This window comes from Pipistrellus kuhlii, unplaced genomic scaffold (assembly GCF_014108245.1).
Source record: "Pipistrellus kuhlii isolate mPipKuh1 unplaced genomic scaffold, mPipKuh1.p scaffold_m20_p_7, whole genome shotgun sequence".
Lineage (NCBI taxonomy): Eukaryota > Metazoa > Chordata > Mammalia > Chiroptera > Vespertilionidae > Pipistrellus > Pipistrellus kuhlii.
In genome coordinates this window covers 37,964-60,646 of record NW_023425573.1, presented here as the reverse complement: position 1 = coordinate 60,646, position 22,683 = coordinate 37,964, and the positions used below count along the sequence as shown (strand labels likewise).

Below are 22,683 nucleotides of genomic sequence, written 5' to 3'. Positions count from 1 at the left end.
GTACATGCCCCTGACCGGAATCGAACCTGGGACCTTTCAGTCCGCAGACCGACTCTACCACTGAGCCAAACCGGTTTCGGCTCACATTAGAAATCTTACTTAAAGTCTGACTTTAGCAATTGTTGTATTTGGCTTTTTAAAGCTAGCAAACCTTTAAAAAAAATTTTTTTAATCTAATCTTATAGTCTTTTGCTTACTGGTTTTTGGGTCCCTAAAATGGAATAATGCTTGATATTATTTAATATTAGAGGGCCAAAAATGTGCTAAGCACTATCTAGAGCCGAGATTTACATAGCTCATGCTCTCAATGAGGATAGACTCAACAAAAAACACAGACCTGAGGAATGTTCTTGGGGAAAAATTAAATGTTTAAGATGTTCAGCAATATGAAATCCTTTGCAGTTCTGGTAAAAGTATTCCCATTAGCCGAAACCATTTTGGCTCTGCGGACTGAAAGGTCCCAGGTTCGATTCCGGTCAGGGGCATGTACGTTGGTTGCGGGCACATCCCCGGTAGGGGGTATGCAAGAGGCAGCTGGTCGATGTTTCTCTCTCATTGACGTTTCTAGCTCTCTATCTCTCTCCCTTTCTCTCTGTTAAAAATCAATAAAATATATATTTTTAAAAATTACACAACTAAAAGTGGCCTAAACAATAAGTACAGTTTCTGTCTCACAGAATGAGAAGCCCGGGGATAGGGCAATCCAGACTGGTTACTCAGGGGCTTGGTTATGTCTTCAGGGATGTCGGCTCCATCTCATATTTGCTCTGTCCTGTTCAGTGTGTTCGAAAATCCTCTCCAACTGCTCCCTCATGGTCCAAAAATGGCATCACGGGCAGATGACAGCACCCAGCAGCAAGAAAAGAGCATGTATCCCCTTTCAACAACAAGGAAAACCTCCCTAGAAGGCCTTCAGCCTATTCCCTCCCCGTCTCACAGCTGTGCAACCTGAACTAATTGGCTTGATCACTCAGGGCCTTAATATTCTGATCTGTGCAATGGGAATTATCATCGTATTTGATTCACAGATTCTTATGAGAGATGAGATTAATCTGTGTGAGTGCCTGGCTCATGATGTATACTGTATAAACATTTGCTATTATTACCTAATGGCAAGAATTGCATCACGTTCCTTGGTCTAACCAATCACGTGGCCAGGCCATGAGTATACCTGTTGACTTGGAACAATCAGGACCACCTACCAGAGCCAGGGAGGGGCTTACCTGGAAGCCATGGTGGTTCACAGGAGAGCTGGCCAAACAAGGGTTAACAAGAGAAAAAGGGGAGTGTCGAACAGGGTTAATAAACCAACCGGATCTGCCACATCCTATTGAGTTTTTTGGTTTTTTTGTTTTGTTAATCCTCCCCCAGGATATTTTTTTCCACTGCTTTTAGAGAGAGTGAAAGGGAGGGAAGGAGGGAGAGGGAGAAAGAGAAAGACTGGAGAGAGATAAACATCCATGTGAGAGAGACACATTGATGTGACAGAGAGGCATGAATCCATGCACCGGGCCCCCAGTGTTGAGATAAAGGCAGAACAGAATCTATAAAAGGACCCAGGGCTAAGGGAAGCTTTAAGGCAGGGAGGTGGAGATAATCCCTGCGCATATGGCGAGGGAAATGGTGGCCAGGAGAAGCACTGCTTAAAGATATGAGCAAGAGGGACTAATAGTACTTCTTCTAACATTTTTAAATATAATAAAATTTGTAGAGGGATGGGTAAGCACATGAATTATTTCCTCTAAGAAGGTAATTAGCTGAAAGCAAAAGATTGGAGGGGCTGTGGTTTCCAAAAACAGCTGTGGATAATGAGAGGCAACCTCCGCCATGTAAAAAAAAGCACTGCCGAGCGTTGGGGCAATGTCCCCGGAAGGCCCTATTTGTGAAGGCCCTGAGTCACAGGAGACAGCCATTTTCTCCCGTCCGTGAGGCTGGAGCAGGAAAGGTGGGTTGCCAGGCTGGTACAGGCGGGTCTGGAGGTTGGGAGACTGAGATTGGAGGGACAGGGCATGAGGAAGCTGACAGCTGGTGAGGGGGCTAAAAGATGACCTCACTGAGAGGGAAGCCGTGTAGGCTGGAGGGGCTGAGGGGCTGGAAGAACAAAGTCTTGAGGGGCCAGAGCTGGAGGGTGCTTCTTGTGGGTGGGAGTGAGGGAGTCAGGCAGAAGGACCCCGGGTGTAGGTTCTCAGACGTAGAAAGTTTCAGGGAAATCCAGGGTGTGACCCTGTGAGTAGGCTGTGGAATTGCATCTGAAGGCCTTGGAATTGAGGTCAGGAACTGAGGCCGAGGCAGAGTTCAGAATCCCTGAGGCAAGATTCCTGGGCCCAGCCAGACCTACTCAGTCTGTGTCTCTGGGAGAGGGGCCCAGGGTTCTGTACCTTAACAAGCTCCCCGTGTGGTTCCCAGATTCCCTAAAGTGGAGCTAAAATGTGCAAGAGCCATACTTGTCGGAATTACCTGGCGGCAGGCAACAGGCAGGAAGTCCACAAACACTGCCGGACTCCTCAGAGCCTGGGCTTGGTCTGTGGCTGGACCGACGAGGAGGGTGGAGAGTTTTTAAATGACGCATAGTCGCATGGTAATGGGTGTATTTACAGGAAGGAGCAACGATCTTGACCTGGAAAGGCATGTGACAGAGGCAGGAGGCAGAGACGTCAGGGGGCTTTATTTCTAAGCAAACCTGGGTTCTGGGGCGTCTAGCACAACAGCTGGGAGGGAAGCCCAGTGGGTGGTGAGCTTGGGGTGGGGGCATGAAGCGATGTTAATGGGCTGGGCTGAGTGGAGCCAGATCATCCTAGCCACCACTTCTGCACGTGGTAACTTTTCTAAACTGAACTTCTTCACTCTGGTCCAACATGACACCTCTTGTCTCTAACACCCAAACAGCTCCAATCATCCCAGCTTCTTCATGACTGTGTCATCGTGGTCATCACTGTCGTCATCGTCATCATCATCACCATCATCATCATCATCATCACCATCGGTTTCCTGAATGCCAGCCAAACCCCAGGCATCAAGCTTGAGCTAGGCTGCAAAGATGAAGGCAGGCTCTCGATCCTGAGGGGAGCTTCCAGGCAAGTTGGGAAGGCAGGATCCAGACACCAGAGACAGGCAGACTAAGATGGCAAATAGACAGGAGATGACTTAAGAACCCCACCCCCACCCCCGGAACCTGGAAGGAGGCTTGCTCTTTGTGAGTTACATTATAAAACCACACATCATAGAACTTAACTCACAAAGGGCATGACTGCCCGTCACCTGATCTCTCCCTAGGAGAGTCAGAGGCAGACCTTAGCCTCAGCAGTATCTCCCAAGCTACTCAGGGGAAGAGGTCATGGGCAAAGACCTAGATTGTCTGGGTCCCCAGACTCGGCTCTCCCTCCCTAATTTTATGAAACATGCAGCCACCAGGCTTGTTCTGGCTCACTCTTCACACACCACCCCGCTGAGTCCAAGAACTGGAGGGAAAGTTTCAAGTGGAGAGAGCATGAGCAAAGGCCCTGAGGTGGGAATGACTGGGCACATTTGAGAAAGTGTGGCTGGTTTGTGGTGAGAAGGGAAGGGTGGCATCGGATGATGGGAAGGTATGGCTTGACCCCATCAAGCAGGGGCCTTGGAGTTGACATTGCAAAGATGACTTGTGATGGTTGGTGGGCACACAGTGCGATCTACAGACCCTGTAACATAGAAGCCCAGACCTGAAACCTCTATGTTCAAATTGACCAATGTGACCCCAATACATAAATAAAAAACCAAAGAACACTTGTATTTAGTATATGTCTGGCACTGGAGATTCAAAGATGGAAAAAAAAAATTTGAAATCATAGTCCCAACTCTTAAGAAAGATAATAAAGCCTTCAAGACTCTAGACCACATGTGTCAAACACAAGGCCCGCGGGCCAAATCTGTCCCGCCAGGCCTTGCCATGTGGCCCGCACCGCGCTGTCATCACTGCACTCCGCTGCGTTTCCATCACAATGACAGTTTATGACTGTTCAGTAAACCATTCGGCCCGCGATTTAGGCTGGATTTTAGATTTTGGCCCCTTCTCTGATTGAGTTCAACACCCCTACTCTAGACTCTGAGATAAGCATGTGGGCACACTAAGTGGCACAGGAGTATGGCATTGAATGATGCCATAGGGGATGTGCGAGGCCTGGGATTGGCACAGGGTGGGAGCGTGTGGGAGCCCATGCTGGGGTGGGGATTCCGGAGAAGAGCTTTCCTGAAGAGGGCACACCTGCTCTGACTCTTTGGGGAACAGAGAATGAAGGGCACTTCAGGCAGAGGGCACAGCCTGCGCAGTCAGGAGGGTATGAAGCAGTACGATGGGTTCACGGGAAATACACTGGTTGGGTATTAACACAGTGCAAGAGGGGGCGGACAGTGAGGCATCGGCCTGGCAGCACAGAGATTCCCACGGGGCCAAGGGGAAACAGAAGCAGGTTTGGAGCGGAGGTTGGAAGTCTCCCAGCACAGTCCCGGGGAGGGAGGGCTGGCTTCCTGAGTCCACGTGTGTCCCTACAACCCTCGCCCTCACTCCTGGTCCCCAGCCCTGTCCCAGCTCCGAACATTTCATAAAGTGCGTCTTAGATCATTATCTGTAATCTCGTTAATGTATGTGTGGCCTGCGATTAGAATTTGGTCATCTCTGTATTCTCTGCTGGCTTCTGTCTGAGCCTGCATTTCCTGTTTACGATGACATGGACTGTGTTTTAATTTCTCAACATAATGCCTGGCACAGCCTTATCGGCAGAGAGGTGTGTTCGCAGTGCCCTTCGGTGAGGCTTCGTAATTCTTTACTTCGCATGTAGAGACACAGCTTTAGAGACGCACAAACTGCTTTTCTGCGAGTTAGTCTTCCCCCCTTTGCCTCCTGGGCAGCGCACAGGCGGGAAGCTAGGGCAGGGGCCCACTTCGGTTCTGTCTTGTTCAGTGAGCACCCTCCTTCCGTGAGGAGAAGCTGAATCGTAGGCAAGGAGACAAGGAGGGAGCGGGCCACAGGCTCTTGCTCTCAAGATGTGTCCTCATAAAACAAACTTGATATCCGAGGTTTCTGAATGAAATCAGGATTACAATTCATTTAGCCCATCTGTTGGAGTTTGGGGTGGAGTGGGGAATGAGGCCTTCAGTTCATTGTGCATGAAGACCCTGTACTCCACGCGGGGGGAGGTGGGGGGCGGTGGGGGAGGGCTCAGCCTTTAGATGGAATTACCCAATCAGAGCACAGAAGAGGGAGAGAGAGAGGAAAATGTGTGATTTGGGGGTCAGGTTATCTGGCACCATGCATCTCACCTGCTTCCCTCCACCACCCCCCAGTGGGAGAGCGAGCGAGCTTGGCTGGTTGCAGCATTTCCTCCCTTCCTGTGCGGGTCCGGACTAGGGCTGGAGCCAGGAGCCCAGCCATGGCTCTGGTTTGCCCACATGTGGAGATGTCACCACGCCATCCCAGGGACATGGCAGTGGGGGTTGGGTGGTGGATGGAGATGTGGCAATCCCTCAGGGTTTGGGAGTCAGAATGTTTTGGTCCTGGTTCTGCCTCTGTCCCCCATGGCTGCATAACTGTGGTCCCATCACTGCCGCTGTGGCCTCTTGTCCTTCAGGGTCTGCCTTCCATGTCATCTGCTCAGGGGGCCCTCCCCCATGTAAACTGGCCTCTGTCCTCCAGATCACTGGCCCCCAATCACACAAATGTATGTATGTATGTATGACACACACATATATGTACATATATAACTATACATACATATACACACAATTATGTTTGTCTTCCTAGTTGGTTTCCTTCTCTACTAGATTCTGATTGTAGGCTCGGGGAATGCAGAGACGTGTGTCTTTGGTCCTTGTGTCCTCAGCCCCTAGCACAGCGCCTGGCAGACAGGAGGACACAGAAAAGTAACTCAGTGCAGGAATGAATGAACGCATGGCCGCTGAGCCACATGCTCTCTCACGCTCCTTCCAGCTAAAATGTTCCTGGACTAAGGGTTCCCGCTGAGAGGACCATTCCCGGGCCCCCAGAGTCCCTCTGCAGGGGGGAAGGTGAGAGGTGCGTGGAGGGGGGCTGCCAGCCCGGGTCCCTCCGCAGGATTCAGGGACCGTGGACCGGGACGGGGCAGTCCGAGGGCGCAGAGCCCCCCTCCTGCCGGCCCGCGGGGCGGGGCGGGGCGGGGCCGGCGCCCTGGACCCGGTGGCATTCACCCGGGTTCGCGGGCCGCGGGCGGCGGTCCATGGGGAGGCGGGGCCAGAGCGCCCCACCCCCCAGCCTGCGGTGCAGGGGGCGGGGCCTGGGCCTGCCGTTGCCTAGCGACGCCCCGCCCCCCGCCCTCCCGGCGGCGGCGCCTGCCCCCGGCATGGCCTGGGCCGGCGGGCCCGGCCTGTGGGCGGCGGGCGGGCCGCTGCCGCTCCTGCTGCTGCTGCTGCCGCTGCTGCTGCTGCTGCTGCTGCTCCTGCCGCTGCGCCCCCGCGGCCTCCGGCTTCGGCGGGCCCTCGGCGGCCGGTGCATGGCGCGCAGCCGGCGGCTGCTCTCCCGGATCGGGTCAGTGCGGGGGGCAGTGCGGGGTCCGTGCGGGGGGCTGGGGGGCAGTGCGGGTCCGTGCGGGGTCCGTGCGGGGTCAGTGCGGGTCCGTGCGGGGTCAGTGCGGGGGGCTGGGGGGCAGTGCGGGTCCGTGCGGGGTCCGTGCGGGGTCAGTGCGGGGGGCTGTGCGGAGTCCGTGCGGGGTCAGTGCGGGGGGCTGGGGGGCAGTGCGGGGGGCTGGGGGGCAGTGCGGGGGGCTGGGGGGCAGTGCAGGGGCAGTGCGGGTGGGGCTGGGGGACCGGGTCCGGAGGGGCTGGAGGAACCACGGGTCTGGGGAGGGAGAAGTCGGGGGTGGGAATGGGAACGGGGACGGTGGGAACGGGTGGGAGCGGCAGTCGGGGGCCGGGCCCGGGGGAGAAGGGACATCGGAGAAAAGGGACCGGTGCGGCGGAGACAGGGCCGGAGGAGGGCGGGCGCAGCGTCCCTGTCCAAGGCCGGGGGGCAGGTGCAGGGGATGGAGGGCGCGGGCCGTCTAAGTGACAGCTGGGTATGCCGACTCCTCTGCTGTCCCGCCCTCTCCCCCCACCCCGCTCCATCACACAGCACAGCTCTCCTGTCCCGAGCGAGCAGCCCAGCCCTGTAGGTCAGCCTGGCCCCTGTCCCGGATCCTGCCCGTGTGGGAAGCCCCAGGCTGTGAAATCCGCCCTACTTAACACGGCTTGGCTTGTTAAGGCTCACTGGCCTCCAGTGACTTTTTACTGTCCAACCCACTCCCACCCTGTGCTCACCCCGACCCTGTGCTCACCCCCACCCTGTGCTCACCCCCACCCTGTGCTCACCCCCCACCCTGTGCTCACCCCCACCCTGTGCTCACCCCGACCCTGTGCTCACCCCCACCCTGTGCTCACCCCCACCCTGTGCTCACCCCACCCTGTGCTCACCCCACCCTGTGCTCACCCCCACCCTGTGCTCACCCCCACCCTGTGCTCACCCCGACCCTGTGCTCACCCCCACCCTGTGCTCACCCCCCACCCTGTGCTCACCCCCACCCTGTGCTCACCCCGACCCTGTGCTCACCCCGACCCTGTGCTCACCCCCACCCTGTGCTCACTCGTCCATCCCCCCTCTTCTGCCCCCTCCTGCAGGCGGGAGTGGCTAACCAGCTCTGTGCGGCTCTGGGCCCTGAGAGACAGGGAAGGAATCCCAAGAAGATCTCACAGGGTCCCCATCCCCTTCCCGCCAGCCGGGCCAGGGCAGGCCCTCAGCCCCAGTGTGAGGACAGGGGTGCCGGGGATGGGAAATGGGGGAGCCTTGCCTCCGGCTGGTTTCAGGGCGGACCTAATCCTATTCCTGAGCTCAGAGAAAACATGGAACAACCCACCGCTCCTCCCTAGAGCACCACAGCCATCTCAGGTGCCTCAGCCCTTAGGATGCTGCTCACCTTCCGTCTAAGAATCAGCTATAAGGGCCTCGTGGGAGGAAACGGGAAAACAGGGCGGGGCGGGGTGAGTCTTGTGGGCCTTTGGGGCAGTCCATTTCCAATAGCCTAGCCCTGGGCCAGGTTCTCTGTGATGCACCAACCAAGCCACCATCGCTCTGACAATAGGATTAACATAATGAGATTGATATTGAAATGTTTTCATATTTGGGATTAAGAAAATTGTCTCCCCACAAACATTTTTAAACAATTATATCTGGAGAGGGATTTTTATTTATTTTTTAAAATATATTTTATTGCTGAAGCCGGTTTGGCACAGCGGTAGAGCGTCTCGGACTGAAAAGTCCCAGGTTCAATTCCGGTCAAGGGAATGTACATTGGTTGCGGGCGCATCCCCGGTAGGGGGTGTGCAGGAGGCAGCTGGTCGATGTTTCTCTCTCATCGACGTTTCTAGCTCTCTATCTCTCTCCTCTCCTCTCTGTAAAAAATCAATAAAAATATATTTAAAAAAATATTTAAAAAAATATATATATATATTTTATTGATTTTTTTTACAGAGGGGAAGGGAGAGGGATAGAGAGCTAGAAACATCGATGAGAGAGAAACATCGACCAGCTGCCTCCTGCACACCCCCTACCAGGGATGTGCCTGCAACCAAGGTACATGCCCTTGACCGGAATCGAACCCGGAACTCCTGTCAGGCCGACGCTCTATCCACAGAGCCAAACCAGTTTCGGCTGGAGAGGGATTTTTAAATCTACTTCTGTTGAAATGTTGAAGCCATCGTACAAACAGCCTGAGGAAGTAGAAAATAGAAGCTTTCACAAGGAACTGGAATTAGAAATCCTGAGGTTAGAATTCCCGAGCTGGCCTCCTCAGGATCCTGACAAGATTAGGGTAATCTTGGGGCATTCCTAGAATTTTGGTCTGGGAGTTACCCAGTTGCCATACTTGGAATTCTCAGAGCGTTTATGTGGGATCCGGTATTCCTGAGGGTTCCTGTGTCTGCATCTCAAGGTTGCCTCGGAATCCACTCCCCAAATTCGCAGAGCAGAAGGGCGCCCGGAGTCTGTGTGCCAGTCCGGCCCCTCCATGGCCCAGGGAACAACTGGTCTAGTCCCTGGAGGGAGAGGCCGCTGGCTGCTGGGAGGGGCGGGAGTGTGGGCAGGAAACAGGCTGGGGAAACGGGCAGGTGTGGATGCTGTGGGGGAGTCTCCAGGAAGGATGGAGAGGGAGGGGTGGACGGGACAGGACACGCTGGGGAGGGGCGGACTGAGGAGACCAAAAATAGAGGCGTCCGCCGGGGGCTGGAGAGCAGCCGTGGAAACACTCAGTAATGTTATCCTCAGGAACAACAATCACCGGTGTTTGACGATGTCAGGAAGGGCTTTCCTCACACACAGCCACGTGGTCTGGGGATGGGGATAGCTGGGCATGGTAGAGGGTAGATTCGGGCTAGCCCGAGGCAGACACGTGTGCATGTGGGGTTCCGCAGGGCCTGGGAAACAGAGAGTAGAGCCGTTGGGGTCAGGCAAATAGCATGTGGGGTCAGGCAAATCTGCTTTTGGATCCTAGTTTTTTTTGCTTAGTTACCTTGTGACCTTGAACAAATAACGTAGCCTCTATGTGCCTCAGTTGTTTGCATCTGTAAAATGGGCATAGTGATAGCCTTTACCTCCGGGGCTTCTGTGAGGATCAGGTGAAAGTAGATGTGCACGGGGCCTGGCTCAGAGTAAGCGCACAGGCAATCGCTCATTCTGTAGCATGGGGAAAGGTGGGAGGAAACCGGTTTGGCTCAGTGGATAGAGCGTCGGCCTTCGGACTGAAAGGTCCCGGGTTCGATTCCGGTCAAGGGCACGTACCTTGGTTGTAGTTAACCTCGGTTGTGGGCACATCCCCAGTGGGAGGTGTGCAGGAGGCAGCTGAAGTTTCTCTCTCGTCGATGTTCTAACTCTCTATCCCTCTCCCTTCCTCTCTGTGAAAAATCAATATTATATATATATATATATATATATATATATATATATATATAAAAGGAAAGGCGGAGGGTACATGGGGCTCCTTCCGGAACTTTCTACACGCTTCTCCTCCAGGCTGCCAAGCCTGTCCCGCCAGCCCCCCATCAGGAGACCTTGCGTCCCCTCCTTCATGACTCCCTCGCTGCCCTGGGCCAGGACTGCGGGACCACAGATGGGAGCACAACCTGGCGGCTGTTCTCAGGAGCGGGGGAGGGAGCATGGGAACAGGACCCAAACCGGGGCGGGAACCAGGGCGTGACCAGTCCCAGGAGGGAGGGACAGGTGTGCGTGGGGAGGCTGGGATCCAGCGTGTGGCTCTCCCAGGCGCGTCCCCTGCTTCGTGCCTCCGTTTCCCTTCTGCCCCTTTGCCCTCTCGGTGCTGTTGGGCAGGGAGGGCGGGCTGCAGAGCCTGGCCCTGGGCAGGAAGTCTGTCTGCAGAGCGGGGGGGGGGGGGGGGGGGGGGGACTGGGGAACGAGGCTGGGCTGCGCAGGCCTGGGGATGTCTGCAGAGCTGAGTGGATGGCAGCCAGCCTGTGGGCTGCTCAGCCCAATCTCCCTCCCTGACCAAACCTCTCCCTCCTCATGTCTAGGCATAGAGGATTTTTCTTTTAAAAAAAATGTTTTTTAGCCAAAACCGGTTTTGTGGATAGAGCGTCGGTCTGCGGGCTGAAGGGTCCCAGGTTTGATTCCGGTCACGGGCATGTATAATACCTTGGTTGCGGGCACATCCCCAATAGGGGGTGTGCAGGAGGCAGCTGGTGGGTGTTTCTCTCTCATAGATGTTTCTGGCTCTCTGTCCTTCTCCCTTCCTTTCTGTAAAACATCAATAAAATATATTTTTAAAAATGTTTTTATTGATTTTGGAGAGAGAGGAAGAGACTGAGAGAAACAGCGATCAGCTGCAACCTCAGCACCCACAGCAGCCCCTCTGCTCTCCGCCTCTCCAGCTTCACACCCTGGCTCTGAGCAGAGGGCCCTTCGCCAAGCCACACCGTCTACAACAGGGGTCCACACCTCCCCCTGCCCTCCGACACCCCCTCCCCCCAGCCCGCCCACTTCCATCGTGTCTGGGCGTAAGCTTTTCCATCCTTCTGTCTGAGAGCCTGTCAGCTCTTCCTTCTTCCCCACGTCTCTACCTGCTGCATCCTCAAAACTCACCTTCAAAAAATGTCTAAAGTCTGAACACTTCCCCCCCTCCACTGCCCCCTCCCTGGGCCAGCCCGCCGTCAGCCCTCACCGGCCTGGCTCCTTCAGCCTTTGTGCCTCTACCCAGATGAACCTGTTAAGAGTTCATTTAGGCCCTGACGTTGCTAAATGTCCTTTAATGAGTGAATAAGTGGCAGGCTTGGCCCCGGTGCCATCCCCTCTGCCCAGGTGCCTCCCCAGGCCAAGCTCTTCTCCGTCTCCGAGGACCCCTCCTTTTTTTCCCCTCTCAGGGTTTTCATCACAGGTCCCTGCTTTTCTCGCACTGGGTGTTCGCAGGTCTGATACCCCACCCGGACCCCCACAGGCCTGGCCCAAGGGCAGGCCTCGGTCAGGAGGGCCTGACGGACAGACCAAAATCAGAACCAAACCAAACCCCAGGGGCCTCGGCTGGGCATTTGGCCTGGGGTCATGGACAAGGAGACAGCACTAGGCCAGGCCTCTCTGCAGGACTGAGAAACCAGAGAGGCCCCAGCAATGCCTGTGCGTCTGGTCCCACCCCCCCAGTTCCGCCCCCACCCTCACACCATCCTACCCGCGCCAGCCCTCAGCAGCAGCTCCTCCTCCATCTGGGAAAGGCCCTCGAAGTCTCCAGAAGACCATTCCCGGGACGGACATGGAGACGGCAGACACAGGCCTGTGTTTGACCACATGCTGGCACTGCCTTCTGGGCGTGGGCAGTGCCCCTGCCTGCCAGCCTGCTGGAGCGTCAGGAGCTTCACCCTGTAGGGCCGTTAGCCGTCTCTCTCGCTCTCCCTCAGTTTCCTCAGCTGTGGGGACTCCCAAACATGGAGCAGGCCTGGCTGCAGGGACCCTGTGTCCTGTGTCTGCAGTGCCTCCGCCCCCAGCCTTTCCTGGGTCTGCTTTCACAAAGCATGAAAGCCGGCCCTGGCTGATCACACAACGCCTCACCGCCTGTCCTCGCTTATTCCTGCCTTCGGTGTGCAATCAGGTCTGGACCCCCACAGGCCTGGCCCCGGGAGCCGGACCGGAACAAGAGGGCTGGGACCAGAATGTGGGCGAGCAGGGAAAGCTAAAAGCAACAGACCCAGACCCAGCCCAGCCCAGCCCAGCCGGGGGGGGCCCGGGGCCTGGGGGGCGTGAGAGGAGAACCCCAAATCCTCCCTGGCCAGCGGCCTCACCAGCTTAGCTTGCCTGTTGGGTCCTGGTGGGTTCTGGGGTCCACCAGGATTGGGGGTCATTGAGAGAGTGCCAGAGGGAGGGAGGAAGGAGTCAAAACAGGTGCCCTGCCATAGGGGCTTTCCAGGTCATTCTGTTGAATGCAGAGCCCTCCCCCAACCCCCACCCAATGCCATCTTGAGGCCGAGCCCAGGGCCCAGCTGGGTCAGACACTGGAAAGCCCTCAGGCCTGCCGGGCTGTCCAGCACAGAGAGACTGCCCTTGGGGAGGAGGGGAGGAGAAGAGCCTCATTGTGTGTGCTCCACTGTGTGCAGAGAGAGGAGGCTAGGGGCGGAGTGCAGAGAGGTGGTTAGGGGCGGGTGTGTCTCACTGTCTCCAGCCATCCCACCGCCTCCCATGGGGCCGGAGGTTCACACTCAGATCTCAGAGAAGCCACGCTCGGGTTGAGTGTGCCCGTGACCCCTCACGGGGGCAGCTGGTGCCCCGTCCGCAGCCCTAACCCCCAGGGGAGGGCCCCTTGGGACAGCTGCAGGCTCACCCTGGCCGGGGCGCCCCCATCCCGGCCTTGCTCTTGCCGGCCGAGTGGTTTCTCTGTCTCCCCACCCCACCCCCGCCGCCTGGGTCCCAGAGGACCGATTAGGAGACACTCTTTCCTTTCGGTGCGGTGGCTGTGGCTGAATGAGTTTAAGAACGGGGCCAGAAGAGGGAAGACCAACATCTTTGTGTTCAGCCGGCCCCCTGGGCCATTCTGGAGCCCGGCGCCCGGCCCCTGCCTGGGGACCCCGTGGCAGAGCCTGGAGCCCACAGCTGGCCCCGGGTGTCAGGTCGTCCTGCAGGTCGCAGTGAGCTTACGGGGCCGTGCTTCTCGCCTCGGCAGCAGCAGAGAGGACGTGGCAGGGCCCGTGCCATGGGGCAGGGCGTCCCAGGCACTTCCCAGGGGCACCTCCATCTTTCACCTGTTCCCATCCAGGGTCTCGTTCTTTTTTCCTAAACGGTCTGTGCATCTGACTCACCACACTCCCCCTCGAACTGTCAACCCCGTCCTACGTCCGGGCCTGGGGATCACAGGGCCGACTGGAGAGGGATCCTCCGGTTCCGGGGGCGTCACCCGGAGGCCCATGGGCTCCGACCCTCTGTCCTCGTGCCAAAGGCTGCCGCCGGTGTAACAGGCTGGTCCAGGAGATGATTCACCGTGTCCTGGCGTCTGTATCCCAAAGAGCCCCAAACGGGTGATCCGGGAGACCCAGGCCCGGACCCTGGGCTGCGTGTCTGGTCAGGGTGATGGGTCATTTTCCTCAGCAAAGGCCCCCGGAGGAGGTGGGCCTGTCCCCACAGAGCTTCCGCCCACGCCTCTCCTCCTGGCCCCTCGTTTGGGTTGGGGAGGATTTTATTTGTTTATCTGTTTGTTTGTTTTTTATTAAATCATTATCTGTGAACATATCTTACCATCACGCCCCCCCTCCCACACATGCCCTCCCTGTTGGGGAGGATGTTAGCGGTTAGGAATGCAGGCGCCAGGGTCAGGCTGTGGGGTGACTCTGCCCCCCCACGGCTCTGCGGTCCCGGCAGACCCCTCTCACCTCTCTGGGCTTCCGGTCCTCCTCTGAGGCGGAGGAGCACAGCGCCTGCCTCGGGGGCGTTTGGAGGATGCCAGCAGGGCATTGCCAGGGCCGCTCACAGGAAAGCTGGGGGAAAGGTCACTGTTATAAAGACAGCCAGTGAGCCCCGAGAGGCAGCCTGAGCTGGGCAGAGCCAGGACTGCGGGCTCACTGCAGACCCCTGTCTAGCACTCCCTCTGGCTCTTCCACTTCAGGGACCCTGGGTCCAGACCCCAGAGTGGGGGAGGTTGGGATTTGTGGCCAATGACACAGTCCCACCCATGTCCTCGGTCTAGATGACCTGCTTAGCAGAGCAGCCTGCTGGGCCAGTTGTGTGGGTGCCGGAGGGGAAGGGGAGGGGCTGGGAAGCAGGTGGGTAAGCAGGGGAGGGGAGAGCGGGGGCAGAGGTGGCTGTAGCTCGGACCCCAGACGCCCCCTCTGGGCTCCGCAGGGCCCACAGCCTGGCATGAGGCCAGCTGCAGGGGGTGCCAAGTGGACAGTCCATTTCAAGGGCCTGGTCGCTGTAATACCTGCCTGCCCAGCCCTCCCCACCTTCCTGTCACCGAGCATTCTGGGTGCCAGTTCTGTGCTGTGGGGGCGCCGGGCCTGCAGGGGTGCTGAGGAGCCAGGAGGAGAGGCTGGGTCTCCAGCTGCGTCCACCTGCCCTCCGCATGGTCCTCACCAGGTGGGAAGGCCCTGCCTCCGAGGGCTCCCTCCCCGTGGGGGGCAGAGGGGGAGCGGCGAGGGCTCCGATGGAGGCAGAAGGAGGCTTTCGCTGGAGCAGTCAGGAGCTGCCGGGTTTGAGCTGATCCCGAAGGAAGCGTAGGGTTCCAGTGAGCAGATGAAGGCATGGAGGGTGTTCCAGGCCGGAGACCCGCAGGGGGAAGGCAGCTTTTAAGTTTTAATGAGTTATTTCAGGTATTCAAAAAAAATAGATAACAGTCTCTCCACTGCCCAGCTCAGAGACAGTGCAGACCCTGTGGGCCTGGGCCCCTCTCCTGCTTCCGAGGGAGCCGCGTGCTGCGCTCCCCTCCGCTGTCTGACTCCTCACTGTGCACTCCGCATGCCACCCGAACAGGCGGTGGCGGGCACACTGTGGCATTGTTTTTGTCTTAATCCTCACCTAAGGGTGTTTTTTCCATTGATTTTTAGGGAGAGTAAAAGGGAGGAGGGAGAGAGAGAGAGAGAGGAGAGAGAGGGAGAGAGAGAGAGAGAGAGAGAGAGAGAGAGAGGAGAGAGAAGAGAGAGAAACCTCCATGTGAGAGAGACACTTAACTGTTCGCTTCCCAAATGTATCCCAACCAGGGCGCAGGGATCAAACCTGCAACCCAGGTACATATACATACCCTTGACTGGGAATCACACCCACCACCCTTTGGTCTGCAGGCCGCTGCTCTAACCACTGGGTCACATCCTTCATTTTCCTGGCTGTGCATTCTCCATGCTCTGATGATGTCACCACTTGTTTATCCTTTGCTGCTGGTGGACACTTGGGGCTTTTGCTTGTTTTCTCTTAGGAGTACGGGGTCTTTTCTGCTCCACGGAGCCAGGGGTGGGGGTGGGGGGAGGCAGAGACTTGTTTCCATCCCAGTTCAGGCCTGACTGGGCGTCGGACACTCGCCCGTCAGCAGTGGGAGCCGCGGAAGGCTTCTGAGCGGGAGCGGGACTCGGTCAGCACCGGTGCTGTTTGCCAGTGGTCTGCAGTTGGACTGGAGGCGGAGAGCTGTGTAAAGGAGCTCTCACAGGGGCCTGCCCTGGGGGAGCCGTGGGTGAGGGGTAGATGGCAAACTTTTCTTTTTAGTTCTTTATCGTTGGAAGTATTCCATGTTTCTCCTCTCCCCTCACTGACCTCTGCCAGCTGCTCCCGCCTCCCCGCCCAGGCCCTCACCCCCTGGGTTAGGCTGATATGCGTGCGTGCTCACAAGTCCTTCGGTTGATCTCCTACCCCCTCCTCCCACCCTCCCCTGTCTTCCCTCTGAGGTTTGATGGTTTGCTCGATGCTTCTCTGTCTCTGGATCCGTTTTTGTTCATCAGTTCATGTTGTTCATTATATTCCACAAGTGAGTGAGATCATGGGAGACTTGTCTTTCTCCGACTGGCTTATTCCACTCGGCATGATGCTCTCCAGGCCCCTCCGTGCTACTGTAAAAGGAGAAGGTGAACGTGAGGGGGAACCTGTTTTGGGGGCCTGTGCCAGGGGAGGGTTCAGTCAGAGCTCACGCTGGGAAACTGGGCAGAGGACCGGGCCTCTCCCAGGAGGAGAGGCGGCAGGGGGAGCGGACAGGCGTGGGTTTGGACTTCAGTGACGGTGACACAGCCATTCTGTGGGGATGGAGGAGGAGCCGGGTCTCAGAGCCCAGAGAGGCGCGTGGTGGTCACTGTCAGGGGAGGACTGGGCGGGGAGCTCGGGTCCCTGGTCCTCAGGCCCTGCACCCTCGCTCTGCACTGTGATCCAGACTTCTGGCCCCCTGTCCCTCCCCCACACAGACCTCCCTCCCCCACAGCCCGCCGGCCGGCACCATCTCTAGCTTCCTCCTCTCCAACACCCGCCAGCCCAGGCTCCTGTCATCTCTCCCGCTCAGCGACTCCGTCTCCCTGCCACCTTCCACTGCACCCTCCACAGCAGCCACGTGAACCCTGAAAGAGGGAAGTCAGACCACATGCCTCCCCACTGTAACAGCCACCAGCAGTGTGCCACGCCCCCTCTGGCCCGGCCCTGCTCTCCTCCGCTCTGGCCCTCTCGCCCCCGGGCCTGCCTCGGCCTTCGGGAGGCTCGGGGACAGCCCCCCTGCCTGCTCAGGGCCTCCGTGCTGCACCCAGGCTGCCTGCCCTGCTGGCCCCTCCCGTCCGCCCCTCCCCAGCTCGGAGGCTGCCGTGGCGAAGAGGCCTTCCCGGCCACCCCGGCCGCAGAGGACAGACCTCTCCCCTCCACCGCCAGCGGGAGTTCACTGCTGTGCGCTGCTTGGTTTTCCGGTTCGGTCTGTGGGCCGCTCCACCCGCTTCGCTGGCAGCAGCCCAGCACCTGGCTCTCGGCTGCCTGTGCCCTGTCTGGCACGTGCAGTGAATATTTGCTGAAAAAGCAAGTGAGAGAGAGGGGCCTTGTTTGCTGCAGCTGCTTCATGCACAGCCCCTGTCCTCGACCTTGGCCTTCGTGGGGGACAAAGCACATGTGAGCCTCCAGAAGGGGAACGCGGGGGGCGGACGCCGTCTGCCAGCAGCGGTGAGGGCGCCTGGCTGAGGGCGGGAAGGAAACGGCAGTTGCTCAACACTTTCCACAGCCGGGCCCGGCGGATCACCATGTGTTACCTGTTCTGTGTCACTTAGTCCTCACACAGTGCTGCGGGGTGGGTCCTGGCAGCGCGCTGAGGAGGAGGAGCTGGCCTGGGGGACCAGGACCTGCCCACGCTCTCAGGAGCAGGACTCCATGCACGGATGGAGGTGGTTTCGGGGCCCAGAGGAAAGCTTACTTAGTTACTAGAGTCCCGGGGCACAAAATTCCTGCAAAGGGGGGTGGGGGTCCCTCAGCCTGGATTGCGAGAGGGCGCAGGGACCCACCGTGCACGACTGGGGCTGGGGAGGGACACAGGAGGTTGGCCAGCGGGGAGAGACCACGAGAGGGCCCCGGTGGGCTGCACGCAGGATGTGTCCGTCTTGCTCTCCATCTTGTCCTGAGTGCTGAGCAGGGCAAACAGGAGGCACACAGGAAGCGATGGCGGCGTTGCCTTGGCTCAGGGGCGGCCGGCGGAGGGAGACGCGGGGCCGGGCCTCACGGGAGGCCGGGCGCGGGGCTGAGCACGGACTCCCTCCCCGCAGGTACAGCCTGTACACCCGCACCTGGCTGGGGTACCTCTTCTACCGGCAGCAGCTGCGCAGGGCCCGGAGCCGCTACCCCAAAGGCCACTCCAGGACGCAGCCCCGGCTCTTCAACGGTGAGCTCCCCGCCCCGCCCGCCCCGTCCCCCGACGGCGGGGCCGCTGCCTGTCGCCTCACCCACACCCCCTCCCTCCCCAGGAGTGAAGGTGCTTCCCATCCCCGTCCTGTCGGACAACTACAGCTACCTCATCATCGACACGCAGGCCCGGCTGGCTGTGGCTGTGGACCCCTCCGACCCCCAGGCCGTGCAGGTGAGGGCTGCGGGGCTGGGGGCGCCGTGGGGCAGGCAGAGAAGGGCTGGTCCCATGGACGTGCCCCCTCCACATGCGCTCACACACAGAAACCCCACAGCCCCAGCGGGGGCAGGACTGGTGGGCGTCCAGCGCTTCACTGGAGGGAGGGGGGAGGGCAGCAGCGAGGGAACCAGACGCCAAGAGGGTGATGCGGATGCAGGACAGTGGGTCTCCCGCTCTCTGCGCCCGCTTTCTCCTCTCCTCACCGCTGTCTGTCAGCATCCAGGACTCTCCATCTTTCCTTCCCATTTCTTACTCCTGTGCGTGCTTCTGTCTCTCCTCGCCTCTCCTCCCCCTCCTCACCTCTCCTGTGTGCCATGCTGGATCTCAGCTACCACCTTTCCTTCCCAGCCCTTTTCTCCCACCCCTTCTCATTCCCTCTCTCTCTCTCTCCCTCACCCCTCCCTCCTCTCTTTTCCTCTCTTCTCCGCCCAGCACCTACGCCCCTATCTCCCTGCCTGGAGCCGTCCTCTGTGCCCTGTTCCTCTGTCTCAGTAACCGCTCTGTCTTCCAGGCTTCCATTGAGAAGGAAGGCGTGACCTTGGTTGCCATCCTCTGCACCCACAAACACTGGTAAGGAGCTGGTGAGGTCCAGGTACACACGCTCTTCCCTAGCTGGCTCTCACCCGGCTCATCTTGTTAGGTCTGAGCTCCGTAAGGCCAGGCCGGGCTGGGGTCAGGAGGTCAGGATGGGGCCACCACCCAGCGTGAAGTACGGGGGCCCTGGCAGAGAGGGGGCAGCGTGCCTCCCGCTGCTCCGCTTATCAGGCTCCTGAGGCCCAGAGGAGGGCAGGGCAGACTCTTACCTCTCCTTCCATGTTCCATGGGCACTTCTTAAAAAATAATAAAAATATATATATATATAAATATATATATATATATATATATATATATATATATATATAAAATTAATTTACAGAGAGGGAGGGAAAGGGCTAGAGAATTAGAAACATCTATAAGAGAGAAATATCGACCAGCTGCCTCTTGCACCCCCCCCACTGGGGATGTGCCCGTAACCAAGGTACATGCCCTTGAGCGGAATCAAACCTGGGATCTTTCAGTCCGCAGGCCAACGCTCCATCCACTGAGCCACACCGGTCAGGGCTCATGGGCACTTCTTACATGCCTGCTGTGCCCTGGGCATGGATAGATCTTGTGATTTCTTCTCTCAAGAAGATTATAGTGCCCTAACCGGTGTGACTCAGTGGATAGAGCGTTGGCCTGTGGACTGAAGGGTCCCAGGTTCAATTCCCGTCAGGGGCATGTGCCTTGGTTGTGGGCACGTCCCCGGTGGGGGGTGTGCAGGAGGCAGCTGATCAATAAAATATATATATATATATTTTTTTACGGTTACAGTGCAATAGGGGAGACAGCCATGCATGAATGTGTATAATGACAAACGATGATAACAGTGGCAGATGGCACAGGGTATGGGGGGGGGCACCAGGTGGGGCATAATCGGATCTACTTGGAAGAATTAGAAGCTGGTGACCCAGGAGCTGAGAGAGTCCAGAAAGATCAGTTGGCATTGGCTGGTGATGGCTGGCAGGGGGTGGGGGGTGGGGGCAATGGGGCGACATTCTGAGAAGGGAAGCAGCTTAAACAAAGACCCGGAGGTGTGGACAGCTCGGCTCGGCGCAGCAGCCAGGACACCTGGGGCTCACAGGCCCGGAGGTGCTATGGGAAGAGAGCGAGGAGGCCTGGTGCAGACACCCCTCAGAGCCCCCTCTGTGCCTGCCGTCCGCAGGGACCACAGCGGTGGGAACCGTGACCTCAGCCGGCGGCACCAGGACTGCCGGGTGTACGGGAGCCCCCAGGATGGCATCCCCTACCTCACCCAGTGAGTCCCTGACCCGCGGGCGGGATGGCGTTTCCGTGGGCCCCTTCCTCGACGCCTCTCCTGGCCTTCAGAGAGCAGACCGCAGCCCCTTAGAAGATGGGCACTGCCGCCCCCCAGCTGACTGAGCCGTGACCCCAAAGCGGGAGGAGGGGAGGGTTTGGGTCTGCAGTCCCAGGCCTGGGCGTGCCTTCTCTTTCCGGTGTGGAAGCCCCGACTCCTGCACACGTCCAGCCCCTTGAGCCTTGGGGAAGGCAGGCCCAGGCTGGCATAAGCTCTAGAACCTTCTCTCCCCTGTCGCCTTGCTCCTCAGTCCCCTGTGTCATCAGGACGTGGTGAGCGTGGGACGGCTTCAGATCCGGGCTCTGGCCACCCCTGGCCACACACAAGGCCATCTGGTCTATTTGCTCGATGGGGAGCCCTACAAGGGTCCTTCCTGCCTCTTTTCGGGGGACCTGCTCTTCCTCTCTGGCTGTGGTGAGTTCCCCGGAAGGGAAGAGGGAGGATGAGGGGTAGGAGTGAGGGAGGAGGCCAGGGCAGGGGCCCCAGGACAGCCTCGGGGCCACGCAATGCGGTAAAGGTGTTGCCTCGGCAGTTCCTCCGATTTGGGGAAACCGTTACCCATGTCACCTGAATTTGTGCTACATTCTCACCGCCCCCCACGGGGACCGGATAGAATGAGACAAGGCCTGTAACTGAGGACAGGGCGTTTGTTCCATGGCGTGGAGCCTGATTCTCTGACACAGTGACTCGGGGATTAAGTTACAAAAACTTGAGAATCCCTGAGCAGAGGGCGATGGGGATCCCGAGGCCCAGGCTGTAGGTCCCAGCAGGCAGCTCTAGCAAAGAGGGAAGTGCTCCAGGGGAAGGAGCAGCCTGATGGGGCTGTGCTGGGGTTGTTAGGCCCCAGCCTAAAGCAGCACCCCCTCTCCACCGGCCTGTCAGTGTGTGCAGTGGGGGCCCTCGGGAGGGCGTGGCTGGGGTGACTACATGGGCCCCGCTCCCTGGTGCACCGTGAGGGCTGGTGGTTCGAGGGGCACACACTGGTCCCCGTCCCACATCACATACCTCACTGGGCTTTTATCACACCCCCCCGGACCCACCAGGACGGACCTTTGAGGGCACCGCAGAGACCATGCTGAGCTCGCTGGACACTGTGCTGGGGCTGGAAGATGACACTCTGCTGTGGCCTGGTGAGGTGCCCCTTCCCCAACCCTTCCCCCTTCTAGGGGCCCCCAGCCCCAGCCCCCTTCTTACTGGTCTGTAACAACGCCTCCGCTTAGCCAGAGCTGAGGATGAAAACTCACTTTGCTCATCAGGGGAGAAGTCAGTAAACCCAGTCTACATGTACCCATTGTCTGAATCCATATCCACACATTGTATGTTCAGCCATATGTGTATATGTAAGTACATTGCATGGCCACATGCCCCCACCAGGGACCGAGCCTGAAATCCAGGCGTGTTCTCTGACCGGGAATCAAACCATGACCTCCTCGTTCACGGGTCAAAGCTCTACCACTGAGCAACACTTGCCAGCGCAAGTCTACAGTTTCTAAAACGCATTAACCAGTATCTCAGTAATCCTCAGGATGTCTCATTCCACCCATTCATTCGTTCCCTCTCCTGCCAGGCTCTGCTCCGGGCACTGGAGACACACCTTCTCCTGGTGGCACTATTTTCTCCACTTGCCAGAGAACACCGGGGCCCAGAGCGGTGCCATGTCTTGACTGAGGCCGCAAGGGTGGGCGGAGGCGGGGTCGGGCTGGAACCCGGTCTGCTGGCTGCAGATCCGGGGGATTCCCCTGACTTGCTTCTGCCTCTTCACACGCAGCCGGTTGTGCCCACCTCTCCCGGGCAGCGCTGCCCGTCCGCCGGGTGCCAGTCCCATAGGCCTGGGGCGGGGGGACTTTTATGGTCACACACCAACCTCTCTGCCTGCCCTGGCCCGCGGGTCCTCAGGCCACGAGTACGCGGAGGAGAACCTGGGCTTCGCGGGCGTGGTGGAGCCCGAGAACCTGGCCCGGGAGAGGAAGATGCAGTGGGTGCAGAGGCAGCGGATGGAGCGCAAGAGCACGGTGAGGGCGGGGGCACCGCCGGAGGGCACTCCCGCCAGCCCGGCCTCGGTGCCTCCCTGGGCTGCCGCGTCTGCTTCGGGCCGTCCAGGCGTCCAGCGAGGACCCCGGGCCCCGCACGGGCAGGGGGGGCGGCCCCCCGGTTGGGTACGTTTCCCAGCTTCTCCCCGCTCTGGCCCCGCAGTGCCCGTCCACGCTGGGCGAGGAGCGCTCCTACAACCCGTTCCTGCGGACCCACTGCCCGGAGCTGCAGGAGGCCGTGCGGCCGGGCCCGGGCCCCGCCGAGGACGCCGGCTGCTCCCGGGCCGAGCTCCTGGAGAAGCTGCGGCGGCTGAAGGACCTGCACAAGAGCAAGTGATGCCCCAGCCCCCAGCCCGCCGCCTGGCGGGGAGGCCGCCATCGCCCGCCCCCGCCACCCCCATCGCCACCGCCGCCACCACCCGTCCGCGCCCCGGGGCATCATTCCCGACACCCGCCACGGAGGCCAGGCGGGAGGCCCCGGGGCCCAGGAGGGGCTGCTCCGCGGCGTGGACTCCATGTGGCGAGGCCCAGCCGTCCAGCCTAACGGGAGAGGCGGGGCCGGGCACCTCCAGGCCTAAGGGGAAGGGCCCCCTGCCCGCTGGTGCCTGGCTCCTGCCTGCGGGGAGCCCCTCCCTCCGGAGGCGGCGCTCTGCTGCAGCCACGGAGCCCAGGCCAC

General features: G+C 59.0%; 1 protein-coding gene across 1 annotated transcript in view; it reads left to right on the top strand.

Moving 5' to 3' along the window:
- PNKD (PNKD metallo-beta-lactamase domain containing) overlaps positions 1-22,351 on the top strand; it is a 62,398-nt gene extending 40,047 nt beyond the window's left edge. The window contains exons 3-10 of the mRNA XM_036422229.2: positions 17,725-17,840; positions 17,923-18,035; positions 18,592-18,650; positions 19,825-19,917; positions 20,228-20,391; positions 21,021-21,107; positions 21,874-21,989; positions 22,171-22,351. Coding sequence (XP_036278122.1) covers positions 17,725-17,840; positions 17,923-18,035; positions 18,592-18,650; positions 19,825-19,917; positions 20,228-20,391; positions 21,021-21,107; positions 21,874-21,989; positions 22,171-22,344 — 922 coding nt within the window. The 3' untranslated portion in view covers positions 22,345-22,351. The remainder of the gene's footprint in view (positions 1-17,724; positions 17,841-17,922; positions 18,036-18,591; positions 18,651-19,824; positions 19,918-20,227; positions 20,392-21,020; positions 21,108-21,873; positions 21,990-22,170) is intronic.
- Positions 22,352-22,683: the final 332 nt, after the last annotated feature.